Source organism: Salmo salar, chromosome 01 (assembly GCF_965601325.2).
Source record: "Salmo salar chromosome 01, fSalSal1, whole genome shotgun sequence".
In the NCBI taxonomy this organism is placed as follows: Eukaryota; Metazoa; Chordata; class Actinopteri; order Salmoniformes; family Salmonidae; genus Salmo; species Salmo salar.
Window position 1 is genome coordinate 51667070 of NC_138291.1, and position 22899 is coordinate 51689968.

At 41.1% G+C, this 22899-nt stretch overlaps 1 protein-coding gene across 1 annotated transcript in view; it reads right to left on the reverse strand.

The window, feature by feature from the left end:
- Positions 1–10000, reverse strand: part of LOC106604361 (PPARG related coactivator 1) — a 34683-nt gene extending 24683 nt beyond the window's left edge. Inside the window, exons 1-3 of the mRNA XM_014198921.3 lie at positions 8268–10000; positions 1583–1720; positions 1230–1382 (exon numbers count right to left, since the gene is read on the reverse strand). Of these exons, the coding sequence (XP_014054396.2) occupies positions 1230–1382; positions 1583–1720; positions 8268–8348 (372 nt within the window). The 5' untranslated portion in view covers positions 8349–10000. The remainder of the gene's footprint in view (positions 1–1229; positions 1383–1582; positions 1721–8267) is intronic.
- Between the last annotated feature and the right edge of the window lie 12899 nt (positions 10001–22899).

Here is a 22899-nt window from a genome sequence, read left to right on the forward strand (position 1 = left end):
AACAAACATTACATTCACACATAGGACAAACTCAACATCAACAGTGAATCAACACAACACAGTTTAAGCATAAAAAGTGGTCATTCATTCCAGTTGCCTATTCGGTTAGAGAGCCTTGCTTCTTAAAGCTGGGTCCATCTTAGCCTCCACTAGATTATACTCAGTGTCCATTCAACCTTTGCAACCAAGTTACTAAGACATATGCACTACTACATGGCATATCCAAATTATAAAGGCTAAAGAAACGCTGGTCCTCAGTGAGCTAATTGTCTTGTTTTGACAAAGAGAACTGCAACAAAGATGCCAGGAGAAAAAAACACTAAGAAATCAAAAAGACAGTAGTGGCAGGTGTACAGATAACTCATCCAATGGGCTTTGACTTCTCAAACATGGCAGAAAGCCAACACAATATGATGCCCAGTCACCTTATTAATTCAGCCACTTACATAGATAACTAGCAAGTTAAACGTATTTTTCCACGCAGGAAAATAAGATAAAAGCATAATAAATACACTATACATGCACAAAAGTATGTGGACACCCCTTCAAATGAGTGGATTCGGCTATTTCAGCCACACCCGTTGCCAACAGGTGCACACAGCCATGCGATCTCCATAGCCAAACATTGACAGTAGAATGGCCGTACTGAAGAGCTCGGTGACTTTGAACATCGTACCATCATAGGATGCCACCTTTCCAACAAGTAATTTAGTCAAATTTCTTCCCTGGTCAACTGTAAATGTTATTGTGAAGTGGAAACAACTAAGAGCAACAACGGTTCAGCAGCGAAGTGGTAGGCCACACAAGCTCACAGAACTGGACCGCCTAGTGCCGAAGCGTGTAAAACACGTATACTGTCTCAGCTGTTACAGGGAAAGATGGTAAGCTTCATAATGTGACAGGTGAAATGAAGATCGGAGTCTGCTTTATCTTCTAACATATTGCACAAGTTGACTGCTGGTATTTACTTAAATACCTACAAATATTAAAATGTAGAGAAAAAGTTCAAAGAAAAAGTTTCAACGGTATTGAAAAACCACCCCAGGGCTATTTCCATATACCTCGGTATACTGCCCAAGCCTAGGTCAAGCTGTATTTGCACGTTGGCCAGGACTAGCTGGGAACTCACGGGGTGTGTTCCCTGACCTGATAATAATTCAGAGTCGGGCAGGAGGTCAAACAGGGATAAGGTCACAGTTCGTATGTGTATGGTGTGTATTAGGACTCACCGGAGAGTGTTCCCGACCTTTCTGGCCAGACAGTAGGTCCGAGTCTGGCAGTGTGTCAAAGTGGGATAGGTTCTCATTGTCCACGTTATCCAGGATCTCAGTCAAAGCTGTGAGCAGCGTAGCCTGGTTCACCTCATCAAGTCCAAATTTATTCTGAGAAAAATAAAAATACATTTTGGGGTGTTGCATTTCAAACAATTCAGCAAAGTAGCAAACAAGTTTGTTAAAAGTTAGAACTATTGTACAGTTACCAAAAAGTAAAATTACTACATAAACGCGTCTCTGGTCTGAAGTAAAGTAGTGTACTATATAGGAAACAGGGTGTGGTTTGACCTTTGTCCTTGGGGCCTTACCTCTCCTGAGGGTGTGTCCTCAAAGATGGACAGTATGGAGGGGTCCAGACAGCAGTGGAGGGCCTCCAGAGCCTCTCCTGTATCCAGCTCCAGTCTGGCCATGCTTTCACTGGACAAGCCCCCATGGAGATTCACCACCTGATGGGGAGGGGGATTGGGTCAGTAAGGCCGGAGACATTCGAACGATCCAAAAAAATAAATACAATTTTAAATTTAAATTTAAAAAAAATAAATAAATAAATAAAACTCGCCCCCCCAAGCACCTAGGCAAGTCGTGTCTAAGTCATATTTGAAGAAATGTTTAATAAATATACCCAGTAGTTATTGATAGCTTCATCTTGCTATTTGATAGGCTGGGCGGTATTTATTTTTCGCTGTATTGCTTTAACCATGCTCCATTCCTCTCAAACCTACACATGGAGAGAGGGCCTACCAACACACTAGCAGACGAAGTCCGTTAGGGCTGAAATAGGGATGTTAACCGCCTTTAAATTGGTTAGCTGCCGAAAATACATTTTACCGGTCATTCTTATCGGTCTATAGGTCAATTTGCATAATTTTGTGGAATTTAAATCGATGCATGTATTTTCGTTAGTTGTCACGCATCTTAGTTGTCACACGCGCATAGCATACAGAGGCTAGTTTGCGGAACAAAATGGCCCATCACCTGTCAGACAGCGTAAGAGCAGCTCATTAAAAAGCTGGTACTTGAGTGTAATAATAAAATAATTATTTGATGAAACATTAAAATAGGGGCCTTACTGTTACCGCCATCAGACCATAGAAACGCAAAGTGAAAGAAAAGGAGCCAACAAGTGCTCAGCATATATGCATTAGCATCGAACAGCCCCCGTGATATGCAACTTTTCAGGGAAGTTAGAAAACAATATACACAGGCAGTTAGAAAAGCCAAGGCTAGCTTTTTCAAGCAGAAATTTGCTTCCTGCAACACAAACTCAAAAAAGTTCCGGGACACTGTAAAGTCCATGGAGAATAAGAACACCTCCTCCCAGCTGCCCACTGCACTGAGGATAGGAAACTCTGTCACCTCTGATAAATCCACTATAATTGAGAATTTAAATAAGCATTTTTCTACGGCTGGCCATGCTTTCCACCTGGCTACCCGTACCGTGGTCAACAGCACTGCACCCCCCACAGCTACTCGCCCAAGCCTTCCCCATTTCTCCTTCTCCCAAATCCAGTCAGCTGATGTTCTGAAAGAGCTGCAAATTCTGGACCCCTACAAATCAGCCGAGCTAGACAATCTGGACCCTGCCGAAATTGTTGCAACCCCTATTACTAGCCTGTTCAACCTCTCTTTCGTGTTGTCTGAGATTCCAAAAGATTGGAAAGCAGCTGCTGTCATCCCCCTCTTCAAAGTAGGGGACACTCTTGACCCAAACTGCTACAGACCTATATCTATCCTACCCTGCCTTTCTAAGGTCTTCGAAAGCCAAGTCAACAAACAGATTACCGACCATTTCGAATCCCACCGCACCTTCTCCGCTATGCAATCTGGTTTCAGCGCTGGTCATGGGTGCACCTCAGCCACGCTCAAGGTCCTAAACGATATCGTAACCGCCGTCGATAAGAAACAATACTGTGCTGCCGTATTCATTGACTTGGCCAAGGCTTTCGACTCTGTCAATCACCACATCCTCATCGGCAGACTCAATTGCCTCGCCTGGTTCACCAACTACTTCTCTGATAGAGTTCAATGTGTCAAATCGGACGGCCTGTTGTCCGGGCCTCTGGTAGTCTCTATGGGGGTGCCACAGGGTTCAATTCTTGGGTCAACTCTTTTCTCTGTATACATCAATGACGTCGCTCTTGCTGCTGGTGAGTCTCTGATCCACCTCTACGCAGACGTCACCATTCTGTATACTTCTGGCCCTTCTTTGGACACTGTTAACAACCCTCCAGACGAGCTTCAAAGCCATACAACTCTCCTTCCATGGCCTCCAACTGCTCTTAAATACAAGTAAAACTAAATGCATGCTCTTCAACCAATCGCTGCCTGCACCTGCCCGCCCGTCCAGCATCACTACTCTGGACGGTTCTTACTTAGAATATGTGGACAACTACAAATACCTAGATGTCTGGTTAGACTATAAGCTCTCCTTCCAGACTCACATCAAACATCTCCAATCCAAAGTTAAATCTAGAATTGGCTTCCTATTTCGCAACAAAGCATCCTTCACTCATGCTGCCAAACATACCCTAGTAAAACTGACCATCCTACCGATCCTCGACTTCGGCGATGTCCTTTACAAAATAGCCTCCAATACCCTACTCAATAAACTGGATGCAGTCTCACAGCGTCATCCGGTTTGTCACCAAAGCCCCATATACTACCCACCACTGCGACCTGTACGCTCTCGTTGGCTGGCCCTCGCTTCATACTCACCACCAAACCCACTGGCTCCAGGTCATCTACAAGACCCTGCTAGGTAAAGTCCCCCCTTATCTCAGCTCACTAGTCACCGTAGCAGCACCCACCTGTAGCACGCGCTCCAGCAGGTATATCTCTCTGGTCACCCCCAAAGCCAATTCCTCCTGCCAGTTCTCTGCTGCCAATGGCTGGAACGAACTACAAAAATCTCTGAAAATGGAAACGCTTATCTCCCTCACTAGCTTTAAGCACCAACTGTCAGAGCAGCTCACAGATCACTGCACCTGTACATAGCCCATCTATAATTTAGCCCAAACAACTCCCTCTTCCCCTACTGTATTTATTTATTTTGCTCCTTTGCACTTTCTCCCACTACAAATCTACCATTCCAGTGTTTTACTTGCCATATTGTATTTACTTTGCCACCATGGCCTTTTTTGCCTTTACCTCCCTTACCTCATTTGCTCACATTGTATATAGACTTATTTTTCTACTGTATTATTGACTGTATGTTTGTTTTACTCCATGTGTAACTCTGTTGTTGTATGTGTCGAACTGCTTTGCTTTATCTTGGCCAGGTCGCAATTGTAAATGAGAACTTGTTCTCAACTTGCCTACCTGGTTAAATAAAGGTGAAATAAAATAAAAAATATGTGGGAACTCCTTCAAGACTTTTGGAAAGCATTCCAGGTGAAGCTGGTTGAGAGAATGCCAAGCGTTTGCAATGCTGTCAAGGCAAAGGGTGGCTACTTTGAAGAACCTAAAATATATTGAATCGTTACTACATGATTCCATGTGTTATTTCATAGTGTTGATGTCTTCACTATTATTCTACAATGTAGAATATAGTAAAAATTGAAATATATTAAAAAAAAAAAACAGGGATGAGTAAGCGTCCAAACTTTTGACTTTTACTGTACATGTTTGTGAATCTCACCATAATAGATTGTAGGAGAATCAGTTCGGACACTAGATGTTTTCATGAGAAGACCATTTTTCGGGATGTCTCATGGTCTAAAACACCGCTGTTGCTCTGCCACCTTTCACTGCAGATGCAGAAGGCCAATATTGACCGACAGACCAAACCTGTGTGTGTGTGTGTGTATGTATATGTATATGTATATATATATATATATATATATATATATATATAAAAAAATTAAAATAAAAAAAACACTTTTTTAATGAGGATTAAATTACAATTCCGTGGGGCAGTGGAAATTGACTCTTGAGGAATAACCAGCATTTCTCTCCTGTTGCATTGGTTTTCATAAACTTTCATTGTCCAGAAGCCCAACGGCACAATCCTTGTCATATTAGCAACCCATCCTTGTTGTTTCTATCAAGACTCCCAACCTCTACATTTCTAAAGGAGATCTTCATATCGGTCACATGTATGTAACGCTGGCATTAGATGCGCTGTTTAGAAGTGTTTTCCTGCGAAAAGCATTTTGGAAAAAGCTGCTTCATTAGAGCAGTTGCATGTTCAATAATAGGCTATAGCCTTTTGACTGTACAACAATATGCAACAATAGCAATCCGGTTTTCATTAAGCTCTTAATGAAAAATGTCAGTTACTTGCATAGTATTTTCTGTTGGTCACGTTTTGTTTTTTTACCATATGGCAAAAATGTGACTGTTTGTCGACCCGTTCGAGGTTCTGCAGCAAAATTGACCAAAATTAGGCTGAATCGATGGGTGCAGGCCATGACAAACAAACTCCACCCCTCAACAAATATGAATATGAGCCCTAAGGGGAGCATTCGGACGCAAATGACCAACTGCCCACAGAATGTGAAGTAAAGGTATACAAAATAATGACAGCGAAATCCAGATGGTGTGCGAGGGGGCGGCTATAAAATCTGGGATGCGGAGGACACCGCCATTAACACGGAATCCAGACAACCATATGCTAACTTCGTAGGGAATCAACTTAATGTATATACAATTAATTAGCCCAAGTTTATCATAAGACATGAACAGAATGCATCAGTGTTTCGTATTTCCTGCAACCTTCCGAAGAGGCAAGGTGAATTCCACATCTGTGTGCGCGCGCCGAGTTGTCGGACAACAGGAGTTTCATAACCGGTATGGCCAATATTCCTGATACAAAAAGTACTCTGATGTTAATCGTAATTATCCACGATAGGAAAAATATATAATTTTCAGGTGCCCGCACACATCTTTCAATCAAGTGCGAGGTGCTACGTGAGCTAAATAAATTCAATGGATAGCTTGCCTGTCTGTAAAGATAAGTGCGCTTTACGTTGATCCTGCTGCTCTGATTTGGATGGAGCAAAGCTTTATTACTCCATTCACTCCTGTAGCTTCATAATTCCACCCGATCACTTTTCCTCTCGTGTTCGTCTTATTAGTTAGATTGCTGTTGCCTCCTGTTAGTCCGCTACTACGATAAATCAAATGGCAAGGACGTTTGATAGCCTAGCAAGCTATCAAAGTGCGTAATATCTAACAAGCGGGGTGAGATGACCAGCCGATGCGCATTATGACTAGCGACAACAAACTTGTTGAAATGACATATAGGCAAGCCAACAACAATAAACTTTTCTAAATACATAGATCGTTGAAGGATAAGCAAAGGCTGTAAGTAGTTACGCGACATTTCTAAGACAATCTAATTAGATCAAGATTAATTTATCTTGCTAGCCTGCCATCTAACCAGCAAAAAAGCTAGGGGTAAACATACATTGACATAACTATAATGCAACAGCTTTACGGTCAGTGTTAACAGGTCGGGTATCAAATTAGAGTGGCAGAATAAGTATCATTAATTAACAGTAGGCTTAGTATAGCCCTTTGAATTCCAAGGAACTTGAAACTCTCGACCCGCTCCACTTCAGTCCGGTCGATGTTAGTGTCCACATCACCAACAAACTCATGGTCCAAACACAGTATCAAGCATCCATCATCTATGTAACCCACGTGTCATTATGTGCACTATTGAACTGGACCCTGCCCAGAAGGACATGTTGCTACCACACACCTTGCCCCCAAGAGATCTCCTTCCTAATTATGAAGTTTTCCACTGCAACCAACCGGGCTCCGCTATCGCAGAAGCTAGGTACCTCGTGGAATCTAGACAGGCAGTATTGTAAACACACTTGTGCTAATAATACCGCAAATATATTTTGGTGGTTTGAAATCTACACAATGACTGGTATGCTGGTTTCTGAGTTGAATGAGTACATTTTAGAGCTGTTTGATGCATTCCCCACCACGTGTTTCTCATAAATAAGCATAGTAGAGGATTTTTTTGTTTACAAACTATTATAATCATATACAACTTCAGGCAAGAAGAGACGTGTTGCCAATCACCCAAGGTGGTGCCAACATATATTTTTTTAAACAAAAATTCCTGCATGTTTTCAACTCAGTGTAGCCAGGGTTTTCACTCATTTCAACACATCAAGCTCGAGTTACCTGCAGCCAACTAAAATAACGTAACCGGTAGTGGCAATTTTGTACATCACATATTGTTACTAACTATTAACAATACTTCCAATAACGAGAACGCATTCTAATTTACTACGGCATGCATTTAGAACCACGTGTAAATGACTCTGACTCGAGACTGAATTTGAAGAGGCACAGGCTAAAGAAACATCCATCAACATGACGCATATAGATAGATACTAAAGGTTCATTAAAATCAGCACATTTGGTCAAATTATGTCATTGCCAGACATTGACTTTCACGGTGTTTTACAGACATCCAACTAGCTGTCAATGGCCTCATCTCGGACGAACAAACTGGACATCTCCCAACTTATAGCTAACGTTACTCGTCCAAGTGGTTTTACGTTTGCTACATTTGTACATTAAAGAACGGCCATTGGGTAACTACACTATAGAAGACAGACACTTTCGTTTGACCATGGCAGTTAGTAAACATTGACATCCAAAAGACTGAGTTCAACACATTTACATCCAAAAAGCACGTTGTCTATCTAACCGTTAGTTAACTACACATCCGGGCTAGCAATACATTAGTTAGCTAGTTAGCCAACCGGCAACTTCACACTGTTTGGACGCTACCTAGTCACTACAGCAGTTAAAATGAACACACAAATATTCGATCTACTTATAAAGGGATTAGATGTAATCGGTATTCTCCAACCGGCTGCTAATAATCAACCATGCCATGATTGTTCTGGGCAGTGGCTGTATCCACGTGTCACTTTTCCAGCGCATCATTCCCAGCACACGAGACATTCCCATACAGCACAAATACACGCACGATAGCAAATATACAAGAGTATCACTGTACTTTACCTCGTCTAGTGTATTTGTAGAAAAAAAATCCATGTTGCAGGCAGCTAAAATCTCCTCGCCTGCTCCCCACCGCGCCGCCATTTTGGTTACAACACTCGCGCTGTGAAAATTCTTCTGCGATGAGGTTTAACGGTGGTTGGCATCCAATTTGTTGCATTACCGCCACCTACTAGACTGGAGTACAACTCCCTTACACTTTGCTAGAAAAATAAAAATAAATAAATACCCTACCATCTAACACTGCACTCACTAATTTCAAAATGTTATAAAATAAAATGAACACCACCCTACTCCACTAATTCAATGTATTTATTCCTACCTCATGACATCAACCTGAAAGGATGGAATATCACCACTTAACACCCTGTAACTCTTCTGATGTCAAGTCTCACACACCCAACTACCTCTCTGCAGCTGCCACCACAACCTAAATTTTCTGCGACTTCCGTTCCATCTCTGCAGTACAATTGATAACCATTGCAATAAATGCAAAAAATCCAATCTTACTGAAACTTATATCACTTTTTGGCCTATCCCTCTGTACTGGTATATCTCTACTACTCTCACCACTCCTCCCCTTAACCCATCTTCCTCTACTTTCTCCACTGCCACAACATATGACAACTTCTGCACTACTCTAACCCTGGAAACCTCAACCTACCTCTCTCGCACAGGACATGTCTGATCCCCAGCTCCATGGGCACTCCTACAATTAACACATTCCACTACTTTCCCCAATACTACACCTTCCTTTGTCTCAAGCCCTTCTGCACACTTCTCACACCTTGGACCCTCCTTCCTACACAGTGCTGCCACATGCCCATAAGCTTGACACCTGTAACATCGTAATGTATTCGGCACATACGCTCGTACAGGATAACTTATATATCCTAACTTCACTTTGTCGGGCAAAGATCAACTTCAAAACTCAGAAGAACAGACAATGACTCTGTTTCCCCCCTCTCGCCACCCTGTCTGCGTCGCATCAAACGACGAGCATCACATACACCGGGAATCTTTCCCCTCAGCTGGTCAACTTTTATATTTACTGCTACCCCAGTTATCACACCTTTCATGGTGCCCTTTTCTTGAGAGCAAAACAATTCACTTTTCTTGCCCCCATTCGTTTTACTCCGAGCGCATTCTCCCTCTGACCAACAGAAACACAAACACTTATCACGAGACCACTTCTGCTTACCCTCACCAATTCCACATTACCCAACTCTTTTTTCACTCACCATGAAACCACAAATGGATTAGCCAAAAGACAAGAGTCCACTTTTTCCATAAACTTCACTCCTACTGTCACAGACTCAACTTTTTCCTGATCCTCGGTGCATACCTCAGTCTCCGATACCTTCACCACACCTACCACCTCCGATACTTCACCCTCACTCACTTCCATTTCTCCTCCTGTCTTCAGCCCCCTCTGCTTACACTTTCTACCATTCTTCTTTAACAAACCATATCCCTTTTTTCCACAATTTTTATCTGACTCAAGCTCACCCTCTTCTTCCCTCTCTCTCTCTCTTAGACCTCCTCTCCCTCTCTTTTTCCTATTATTTTTCCTCCGTTTTCCAAGTATATGTCTCCTTATGATAATACTGCACTACTCCTGACAACCATCTTGTTCTTGCTTTCTCTAGGGACTCCATTTCCACTGGGGCACGTTCAGCAGGACGCAACCTTTTTCGTCCCGTCCCAACAACAACCTTCTCTGTGAAAATTAATCATCCTGATAGACCAAGACCGGCATAGGGACACGTGGTATTTGCATTCTCGGCTAAATTATGTACAGGGTCAGAGTTTAACTCCGCCCCTCAGCTAAATCTGGACAGGGCTTGAGCGGGAGATGGCGGAAGCAGAAGTGTCGTTTGAAGCTGAAAGCACGTCGAGTACAGTTATCGAGAAAGATGAGTGGACAACAGTGAAGTCCAAGAATAGAACAAAAAGGGCAAAAATTGTTGTGGAAAATGAGTCTGATGAATCGTTGCTTGTTGGAGTACGTTTTTTTGGATAAGGATGTTTATTTGGGAAACCCTTTTGAAGTCACAAGGATGGTGAAGAAGGCGTTTGGAAAAGTGGATGCAGTCAAAGTAACCAGGGAGTGGTATGGTATTGTTATCTCTGGCACCCCATTGGACATTGATAATCATTATCTTAGGCTAACAATTCCATGAGTAGTTCATGCACGTCGCTTGACCCGTATGGGGAAAAGGAGCAAAGTTTATCTGTATTATTGATGTTTTTGGAAGAGTATTTACCACCCTATGTAAAGTTGGGATATATAAGATATGCCGCAATAGCGTTCGTGCAAAACTCAATACTATGCAAGAAGTGTAAAAACTTTGGCCATGTGTCAAATGTTTGCAGATGTAAGGAATATGTTATTAAAGAGTCTGTGAATATAAATGTTGCAAATGTGGTGGGGATCATATTTCCCCAATTCTCTGAGTGCCCTGTTAGGGTGAAAGAGGTTGAGCTGTCAAGGATCCGAGCTGTACAACAAATCTCTTATGTGGAGGCGGTGAAGAGAGTTGAAGGGGCAAAAGGCCACAGTTCTGAAGACAATATGGCGGTGGATGCACCTCAACCAGTTGCAATTGTTATATGTCAATCAAGTTATCTGGATACACTTATTATGAATAAGGTGGATTTTGTAGCATTTATAGCCACAGTTAACACGGATGGTTGCCGTTTTACGGGCTCCTAACCAACTGTGCTATTTTCTTTGTTTTTTCGCATTGTTTGTAACTTATTTTGTACATCATGTTGCTGCTACCGTCTCTTATGACCCCCTGTCATGCCCTGACCACATAACCATAGAAAATAACAGCTTACCATGGTCAGGACGTGACAGTACACCCCCCCCCCCCCCCCCCCCCAAAGGTGCAGACTCCGAATGCCACTAAAAAAAACAAAAGGTAGGGTAGGGAGGGTACCCTGTGTCTATGGCGGCTCTGGTGCAGTACCCAGAACCTTATCATCCAGCGAATCCTTTACATTTACATTTAAGTCATTTAGCAGACGCTCTTATCCAGAGCGACTTACAAAATGGTGCATTCACCTTATGATATCCAGTGGAACAACCACTTTACAATAGTGCATCTAAATCTTTTAAGGGGGGGGGGGGGGGGTTAGAAGGATTACTTTATCCTATCCTAGGTATTCCTTAAAGAGGTGGGGTTTCAGGTGTCTCCGGAAGGTGGTGATTTAGTAGAGTAGTAAAGGCGTCTCTCTTTAGTAGAGGCGGCGGCTCTGGTTCGGGGCGTAACCCCCGCTCCGCCCGCTGATCCCTCTGCTTCTGTGCCACCGGACCGTGGATCATCGCCGGAGGCTCTGTACTGCAGACCGCCGCTGGAGGCTCCGGGCTGCAGGCCGCTGCTGGAGGTTTCGGGCTGCAGGCCGCCGCTGGAGGTTCCGGGCTGCAGGCCGCCCCTGGAGGTTCCGGACTGTATGCCGTCTCAGGACGTTCCGGACTGTATGCCGTCTCAGGAGGTTCCGGACTGGGGACCGTCGCTACAGGCTCCATGCCATGGATCATATCTACAGGCTCCGGGCCATGGATTATCACTAGAGGCTTCGTGCCATGGATCATCTCTACAGGCTCCGGGCCATGGATTATCACTGGAGTCTTTGTGCCATGGATCATCTCTACAGGCTCCGGGCCATGGATCATCCCTACAGGCTTCTTGCCATGGATTATCCCCACAGGCTCCGGACCATGGATCATCACTGGAGGCTTCGTACGTGGAGCTGGAATAGGTCTCACCGGACTAGGGAACGTCGCTGGAGGCTCCGGACTGGACTGGGGAACGTTGCTGAGAGTGACAGATAGAGAGGCTGAGGCTGGGCAGGGGCTTTGATAAGGAGTGTGCTGTGTGTCTGAACTGTCAGTTTGCCCATCATCAAACACTGCACACGTCTACTGCAGACTCTGCCTCGCCATACCCCAAAATAACAAAGCTAAAACAGGTTTTTAGGAATTTTAACAAATGTATTAAAAATAAAAAACAGAAATACCTTAATTACATAAGTATTCAGACCCTTTGCTTTGAGACTCGAAATTGAGCTCAGGTGCATCATGTTTCCATTGATTATCCTTGAGATGTTTTTACAACTTGATTCGAGTCCACCTGTGGTAAATTCAATTGATTGGACATGATTTGGAAAGGCATACACCTGTCACAACCTGCTCCAGAGCGCTTAGGACCTCAGACGGGGCCAAGGTTCAGCTTCCAACTGGACAACGACCCTAAAGCACACAGCCAAGACAACGCAGGAATGGCTTCGGGAGAAGTTTCTGAATGTCCTTGAGTGGCCTAGCCAGAGCCCAGACTTGAACCCAATCTAACATCTCTGGAGAGACCTGAAAATAGCTGTGCAGCAACACTCCCCATCCAACCTTACAGAGCTTGAGAGGATCTGCAGAGAAGAATAGGAGGGACTCCCCAAATACAGGTGTGCCAATCTTGTAGCGTCATACCAAAGAAGACCTAAGGTTGTAATCGCTGCCAAAGCTGCTTTTATAAAAATTTGTTTTTGCTTTGTCATTATGGGGTATTGTGTGTAGATTGATGAGAAAAAAAGAAATTGAATCCATTATAGAATAAGGCTGCAACGTAACAAAATGTCAAGGGGTCTGAATACTTTCCGAATGCACTTTAGATTATATCATGGAGCTGTAGACGTCTGGCTGTTTAAAGACCGGTTGAAGGAGACTGTTCTCACTGTTCTTTAATAAGCTTTACGTTTAGAGGCAATGTTTCCCCATTTGTGGAACCTTACAAATACACACACACAACAATGCCCATCTTTTAGAGCAGATGTTTCTAAAAATGTGTACGTGGGAATAAAGTTTGTGACAAACCAGAAAAAAATGGGGGAAAAGTCATGAAATTCTTCTGGGAATTGCCAGGGACCTTTACAATACAATATCACAATACTTACTGTAGGTGCCGATACGATAAGTATTACGATTCTATTTTATATGTATTGCGATTTCGATACTGTTATTCGATGTTCCAAACATTTTGCTCACTATATGTCTGCTGCAGAGGGACAAGAGAGACCCATGAGAAAACAAGTTATGACCAGTCATGGAAATGCAAGAAATATTGCACAGTAAAAAGGCCTCTTCAATATTTATTTCTGGCTTTCATTATTGTCATGTTGCTATGCCAAGCTAGAATTTGTACATTGTATTATCAGAAATGTCAAGTGTAGAAAAAGAGGTCTGTGAAGAGGGGTGGGTTTCTTTAGGATTCAGATTAGGCATAGATGCTTGTAATGTCCAACTTGTTTAGTCATGATGATAACACTGACATAATAAGATCATGACACCCCTCCAAGTCAACACCTACAATACCTCCTCATGTACAGTATACTCCAAATGCCATTCTGTTTGGGCTGTACTTTGTTAGATGAATATCTCACATTAAAATGCCATCTTTAATAATTTCATTCTGTCTTTCATTACTGTCCTACATGATAAATGTGGATGCTGTTCACATGGGAAACCACCTAGACCAGGCTAAACATTTGTGTGATTTTGAGAGTCCTTCTTTCATTACTGTACTGCATATAACATCTTTGGTTCAAGATTGTTTAGCTTAAATGTCCATCATGTTCATGTATTTAAGAGAAACAGCTTGACCTGGTATACTTTGGGGTCTAATATGTTGAGATAAGCGGTGTTGAAAAGTCTGACATAGAATATGTACGCTAACCTGTGATCTGTGTAAGAGGTGATATCTTGTGAGAAATTGTCAGTTGTAACCCATTCGCCTGAGGCTTCCAGCCCTCTATCAAAATAGAACAAGTCATATGAGCTTGAAAAGGGTTAATTAACAACCGTTTGGTTCTAAGATGTTGAGAAAAGTGGCTTTGAAGATTCTGACATGGAATATCATGCTTAACCCTAACCTGTGAAAAATGTATGTACTACAACAATATCCTTTATCTGGTTTACATCCAAACCTATATTGTGTTTTTTGTTTTCACAGCCCTTTATGTAATGAGAATAAGGACAAGTGTCACATGATGGATTAAACATGTTTGGAGAATTTGTCATTGTGGTTCCCAACTTGACTTCTTTGAGACATGCTATACATCATGAGAAAAATGCAGTTTAAAGCCATTCACCTTTGGATGAAAGTGTCCTATATCAGTGTACAAGGTTTTCATTGTAATCCATTAGGGAGTCACATGATGACTGTGACCGTATGAATAAACCTGCTATTAAACATGTTTGGGTAGGTTACTTTCTAAATGTAATCTATTACAGTTACCTGTCCAAAATTGTAATCAGTAATTTAACTTTTGGATTGCCCAAACTCAGGAACGTAATCTAAGGCAATAGAAGAAGACAAACATGTATGTTGCCAATTGAATGACATCTATTGCAGGATAAATCAATGTTAAAGTTTACATAGCTGGCCATATATGGATGCTAAATTTTACTTTATGGGTTGGTTATGTAGGCTTTTTCTAACCCATTGCTTTCTACTAAATATAATAATACGATTAAATTATATCTTTATTGGAATGACTGGAATTCTGATAGACTTTGGTTTTTAATGTAAATGTTATACCCCTTGATCTTCAAGAATAGGACTTGGAAATATGGAAGTATAGGTCAGCCATATTGTTTTACCTGAGCATAATCCCAAAACGAAGGATTTATTAGCCAGCCCTAGTCTGTTGTTTATGATTTTGATGTCATGGATGGCATGCTATGAGCACTACTGAAAAGTGCTATTTACATGTGAAAAATGAATGCCTTATGCTGCATTTGTTATAGGCCTATTGTTAACCTTTTAGTTGGTGACACTTTGATATTTTGATAATATGCAGCTGTTAAAAGGGCAAATCCACAGACGAAACAATAACAAAACGGTCGCCCCGCCTCCGTTTTGGCAAAAAGTGTAACCACAGATTAGACAGACAGAGCTATGGATGCAAGGACTGACCATCCATGATCTCAGAATTATTATTTTAACTATGTTATGAGGCTATACAGTTTTGTGTGACAGTTGAACTAAGCTCATGAGGCATTTATAAGTTATATTCTTCAATAATCAATGGATATATACATATAATGTATTAAAAAAATGTCAAAAAATTGATGTAGCGACTACAGATTGACCCTTTAAGTCTAACATGTGCGAGTTTGAGCATGTGTCCATTAGGCCTATGGATTTTCTTTTTAATCAGCATGAATTAGATTTGAGCAATAAAAGCCCCACTTTTATTCCACAGGCTGGAATCCGAACTATGCAGCTGTTGAAAGAGCTCATTTTTCACTGGCTGTCCACTGGTTTCAAGAACAATGATTGATAGGCAGCTTAAACTTCTTGAATTCAACCATTATTGGGTTTAAATACACATTTAAATTTGTGAACAGCCATCCACTACAACCACAATCCGCGAATAGCTAGCTAAATGAGAGAGCAGCAGTGTGATTCACATCAATGCATTGTCACGATTGTGTGTAGGAATGGACCAAAGCGCAGCGTGGGTATCGTTCCACATATTTACATTTTAATGTGAAACTATGCAAGACAGACAATAAACTATAAGCAAAAACAACAAACCGTCACGAAGAGGTGCTACATGCATAAACTCAAAATAATCTCCCACAAACACAGGTCGGAAAAACAACTCCTTAAAAATGATCCCAAATTAGAGACAACGATGACCAGCTGCCTCTAATTGGGAATCATACCAAAATCCCAACATAGAAAAAAGGAACTAGAACATAACATAGAAAAATAAACTAGATAAACCCCTTAGTCACGTCCTGACCATCTCTACCATAGAAAATAAGACCACTCTATGGTCAGGACGTGACATGCACTATGTAGATATCAATAATAAGCGATATCTGTATCACCGTAAACTACACCACTGCTGTCATCTTTACCTCCAAGTGTTTATTCAAGTTGGATAATTACATTTTAGTAATTTAGCAGACGCTCTTATCCAGAGTGACTTACAGTAGTGAATGCATCCATTTCATCCATTTTTTTGTTTTTTTGTTGTACTGGCCCCCCATGGGAATCGAAACCACAACCCTGGCGTTGCACACACCATGCTCTACCAACTGAGCCACAGGGATAACCAACGTATAACAAATCTTTGGATGCCGACAGCAGTTGCACCATTGAACGGAACTGGAGCATAGTCATATAAATTCTCAATCAAATATTTAATATTATTTGTATATTATTTATATTTTAAAGACATAAAACGTATCATTACTCATAAGGAGGTAAATCCAATAATTGGCTAGTGTCTACAACCTAATTTTGGCCAAAATTACCCAAAGGGATTACTGCTACCAAGGTTTCCTTTTTGCAAGCTATATGGAGGGTGCTCAAGCAAACAAACAGCAGAGACTTGAGGATACCATCCAACCTGGAACTGAGTAAGTAGTGTTTTGTCTTAAGCTATTTTGAGAGCCAAGAAGAAAAAGAAAAATGACAAAATTGAAAAATGAAGTACATTTCAATTATATATTTTACTTTATGGGGACTGAATGCTGAGTTAAGGCTGCCAGACTTGCTAGTACAGACCAGATACAACTTCAATTAGCCTCCAGCACACACGCACTGTTGGGTGACTCTGAACTTACAATGGCTAGCCCCAAGTCGTTATATATATTTTTTAAATTATTGTGCATTTTGCTATTTGCCTCATGATTCCTGCATGCTTTGTTGACTACGAACTTTATTTACCCAACCGTGGGACAGACTATGTTTGTTCCCACAATCAGGAATCTGACTCTATTGGTTACACAGACTTTTGGCCTCCCATCCTATTTTAACCACCTCTCGCTGGCTTTGGATGCATGTTACCTGATGAAATTGCTGTACAATATGATCTTGTTGCCATCTAATGCATTCAGATGTCATAAATCAGCACTGCAGAGTATTCCCTGTCCTATTCCGTGCCTTGATTGTATTACTATTGATGATATCTGGAAATGTGCATTTACACCCTGGCCCATCTTCTGTTGCTAGCCCCAATTCTGACTTGTGCTCTGATATCTGCTTCACTGATTTCTGCTCTCGTAAAAGCCTGGGTTTTCTGCACATTAAAACACTAGAAGCTTATTACCTAAAATGGATCAATTGAAAGTGTGGGTTCACAGCTACAATCCAGATGTGTTGGTCATTACTGAGACGTGCTGTGTCAGTGTGTTTTGAATACTGATTTTAACCTTTCTGGTTATAACCTTTTTTGGCAAGACAGAGCTTCCAAAGGTGGTGGAGAGGCAATCTTTACCAAGGATCACCTTCAGTGCTCGGTTGTCTCCACCAAGTCTGTCTCCAAACAATTTGATCTGCTGGTTTTAAGCATTAAACTTTCAAATAGCTCTTTGTTGACTGTTGCTGGGTGCTATCGTCCTCCATCAGCACCAGCCTGTACCCTACCTGCCTTAAGCTCTCTCCTGGCCCCTTACACTAAGTCTGAATTTGTCCTGCTAGGTGACCTAAACTGGGACATGCTTAAACCACCTGACCAAGTCCTAAAGCAATGGGACTCCCTAAATCTTTCTCAGATTATTACCAATCCCACAAGATATGACTCCAAACACCCAGAAAAGGCTACTCTCCTCAATGTTATCCTCACAAATAATCCTGATAGGTATCAGTCTGGTGTTTTCTGTAATGACCTTAGTGATCACTGTTTTACAGCCTGTGTTCGTAATGGCTGCTCAGTGAAACGACCTGTCCTGATTTGTCATAGAAGCTTGCTAAAAAACTTTAATGAGCAAGCCTTCCTTCATGAACTGGCCTCTGTAAAATGGTATAGAATCTGCTTGATCCCATCAGTCGAAGGCACTTGGACCTTCTTTTTTGATATTTTCAGTGGTATTCTTAACAAACACGCCCCCATAAAGGAAATTAGAATTAGAAACAGGTTTAGCCCCTGGTTCGACCGTGATCTTGCAGAGTTACTCCACCTCAAGAATTTCACTTGGCGAAAGGCTCGGCACACGCATACTCAGGCTGACTGGCTCTCATTCAGGTAAATGAGAAATAAGTGCACTCAGACTATCCGGAAGGCCAAAGTTAGTTACATTAAGGAACAGTTCTCTCTCTATGGGTCTAACCCCAAGATGTTCTGGAAAACGGTTAAAGACCTGGAGAACAAACTCTCCTTCTCACAGCTGCCCATGTCCCTTAAAACCTCTCTGGGCTAGGTGGGACGAAATCGTCCCACCTACGCAACAGCCAGCGTAATCCCGTGGCGCGATATTCAAATACCTTAGAAATGCTATTACTTCAATTTCTCAAACATATGACTATTTTACACCATTTTAAAGACAAGACTCTCGTTAATCTAACCACACTGTCCAATTTCAAAAAGGCTTTACAACAAAAGCAAAACATTAGATTATGTCAGCAGAGTACCCAGCCAGAAATAATCAGACACCCATTTTTCAAGCTAGCATATAATGTCACATAAACCCAAACCACAGCTAAATGCAGCACTAACCTTTGATGATCTTCATCAGATGACAATCCTAGGACATTATGTTATACAATACATGAATGTTTTGTTCAATCAAGTTCATATTTATATCAAAAACCAGCTTTTTACATTAGCATGTGACGTTCAGAACTAGCATACCCCCCGCAAACTTCCGGTGAATTTACTAAATTACTCACGATAAACGTTCCCAAAAAACATAACAATTATTTAAAGAATTATAGATACAGAACTCCTTCATGCACTCGCTATGTCCGATTTTAAAATAGCTTTTCGGTGAAAGCACATTTTGCAATATTCTGAGTAGCTAGCCCGGCATCACAGGGCTAGCTATTTAGACACCCACCAAGTTTAGCCCTCACCAAAGTCAGATTTACTATAAGAAAAATGTTATTACCTTTGCTGTTCTTCATCAGAATGCACTCCCAGGACTTCTACTTCAATAACAAATGTTGGTTTGGTTCAAAATAATCCATAGTTATGTTCAAATATCCTCTGTTTTGTTCGTGCGTTCAAGACACTATCCGAAAGGGTAAAGAAGGGTGACGCGCCCGACGCGTTTCGTGACAAAAAAATTCTAAATAATCCATTACCGTACTTCGAAGCATGTCAACCGCTGTTTAAAATCAATTTTTATGCCATTTTTCTCGTAAAAAAGCGATAATATTCCGACCGGGAAACCGTGTTTTAGTTCAAAGAGAGAGAAAATAAAACATGGGGTCGCCTCGTGCACACGCCTCAGTCTCATTGTCCTCTGATAGACCACTTACCAAAGGCGCTAATGTTTTTCAGCCAGGGGCTGCAAAGACGTCATTCAGCTTTTTCCTGGGTTCTGAGAGCCTATGGGAGCCGTAGGAAGTGTCACGTTACAGCAAAGATCCTAAGTTTTCAATAAAGAGAGTCAAGAAGCCCAAGGAATGGTCAGAGAGGGCACTTCCTGTACAGAATCTTCTCAGGTTTTTGCCTGCCATATGAGTTCTGTTATACTCACAGACACCATTCAAACAGTTTTAGAAACTTTAGGGTGTTTTCTATCCAAAGCCAATAATTATATGCATATTCTAGTTTCTGGGCAGTAGTAATAACCAGATTAAATCGGGTTATCTAGTTTATTTTTTCTATGTTGTGTTCTAGTTTCCTTTTTCTATGTTGGGGGTTTTGTATGATTCCCAATTAGAGGCAGCTGGTCATCGTTGTCTCTGGGGATCATATTTAAGTAGTTGTTTTTCCCACCTGTGTTTGTGGGAGATTATTTTGAGTTCGTGCATGTTGCACCTCTATCGTCATGGTTTGTGTTTTGTTTATAGTTTATTGTTCGTTTGGCTAAGATTCACAATATAATAAAGATGTGGAACGATATGCATGCTGCGCCTTGGTCCGTTCCTACACACAGACGTGACACCAGTCATTTCAGATGTTTCACTACAATAGTAAAGTTACCCTCACCCTGGGGTATGAATGTACAGCAAGGGTCACCTATCATTTGGCACACTCTTATGCAAACATTCTGTCCCTGTATGGACTTAGCCTCTGGCTACAAATACTTTTTGCACAATTAATCATTCTATCTAACCCATAACACATTAGTCACTACTGCTAGTCCACGTACATAGTTATAAACATACTAAAATATGCTCAAGTCAATTATACTGTATCATCCAGAATGCCATATGTATTGATGCGCTTTAACATGAGAACATGGTAAAATAAAAGCCCTACTATCAATGTTTTACAACCCAAATTTAGAATGACAGTCTTCAGTGCTTCATGTTGAGTCTATCACTCAAATTCAAGCCCCTCAATTTAGCACACACACAGTTAGAATATAAATTTACAAACGGGATCATATATAGACAGTTTGTACTACCTATTGCCATTATTAACTTATCATTACAGCCCCAGTTTTATCCCTGTCATACACTGTTGTGAGTGGCATGTTAATGACTGATCGGTATCTCAATGGATTCTTAGTCTAAATTACTATAAATTCCACAGTGTGTAGACCTCCACAATCAACCTGATACCCCAAATAAAAAATTATGGGCACGGTTGACCCCCCCCCCCCCCCCCCCCCGACACTCCTTCATGTTCTTCTTCAGATTTTCAGTTTGTCCTTCCAATGGCACATGTTCAAAGTGGATGGCCCTTGATAATGCCTCTCACCTTTACAGTCCATTATGTCTTGTCCATTTTTCCTACCAGTACACCAGCAGCATGAAAGAAGTTGACAGGATCTCTTTCCATGCTCACTCCACGTGGACTCATGTCGCACTCCCGAGAGAAAAGGCAGTTGATAGCTTTGACTGGATGCTGTGTAGAGGTTGCTGGCTCGGACTCAGGTCTCACGGTAGGAGTGGTGAAGGACAAGGTCATAATGAACACCATTTCTTCAGCCGGTTAGGAGGGGTTGAGGTCCATACTGTTTGGTCAAATTATCCCTTCCATGCATCTAGAATATCTCCATAATCTCGAAAGAGGACAGATCAGAACAACAGTTTAGTTCAGTTCATTTCTGATTCAGGAAATCCAGACAAGCATTCACTGTATGAAAAAGTATTACTTTTACAAATTATTCTTAATACAAAACTCTAAGACAAATGTCAAAAAGAATAACACATTCTGTTGATTTTTTCCCCAAATTGGCTTATCACACTGTCGACCTCATCGAAAGTCACAGTTTTAGGAAGTCAGAGGACTAATCCTTAGGAGTAATCTCGATCATCCAGCAGACCCAATCTGGTGAGATTTGTACCGAAACAAAACAAACAACGCAACAATACACTCCTTCATATATCACTCGATACACTTCTATATATCATTCGAAGTGTGTAAACTTCAATCCAAAAACCTCAAAGGACTGGTAATACCCCCATTTTGACACTGCAAATCAAATTAGAATGACTACCCTTAACTCCATAAAGAAAAAAAATTGTACTCATAACTTAATTCAAGGAATAGAAAAATAGACTAGAGACAGGTCATCCTTCTCGTGTTCCAAATCACACATATAACTATTAATTATACATTTCTCTGTAATTATCAGTATTATAAATGACCTTCAAATCATCATCCAATGTCTCTCAGCTTTCCAGTGAGGATGATCAAACCACACTAGAAAGTAAGGACAGAGGTCATTCAAACAAGTTTTTCTATCTCTATTAGAATAATTATTTAAAAACAGTCAAACATTTCATATCCAAGCACAAGAAACATTAAGTTTCTTCAGTACATTTCTTATCAAAATAATTTGTGTTCAATTAAAACTCAGAAAATAAAAACATCCCAAAATTATTTTTGTGATACATCTTCTCTAACAGGTGAAAAACTCACTAAAACCAAATGAAGCAGACCACTCACAATAAATCAGACATGGTATTAAAAACACTAACAAATATTCATAATGTACGGTAAAAACAAACCATATTTGCCAGGCCTTATTTAATTTGGGAGCTCCCTTAACATGTATACTGTAGTGGACTTCCATCATCAGCACTCAAAGAAAGAATCCTACACAAGACACATCAGATAATACAGTGTTCCATTAAGTCGAATAGACACCTTGTAAAGTAAACAATCCCAGAGCCCCTTTCCGGTAATCCTATTATTTTAACTTGTTGCATTAATTTTGTCAAAATATAAAACCTGTTCTAACAAATCTAGGACCTTCAAGAAGTTGGCGCTGTCAGCTCAATATTCAACAGTTCAATATTCAATACTAAAACATTCACTAGATACTTGCCACTGTTCCACGTAATGGAAACAGATTATCGTTTTAACTGACATTACCTTCCTGCTCAAATTTACTGGTGTTACCTAAACTACAAAATCGAGCAACAATAATCAGGAACTGTCAAAGAAAGTTTCCGATTCAACTATTCAGACCTCTGCTTCAAATGTTCCACTGCATCCCTTACAGTCTGATCTAGCCCAGCGAGCACATCTCACTTTCACCCATGGCCTAAAACATGGCATTATTAGAGTTTATCCAAAAACCACTAATAACTAATAACACATTTCCATTCACATTATTTGAAGGCATAGTTTTCATTTCAGTCTACCAAAACAATATTACTCTATATTTTTAATACCAACCTCTATAGGATATTCCCTTTCTGGTTCACACTTATTAAAC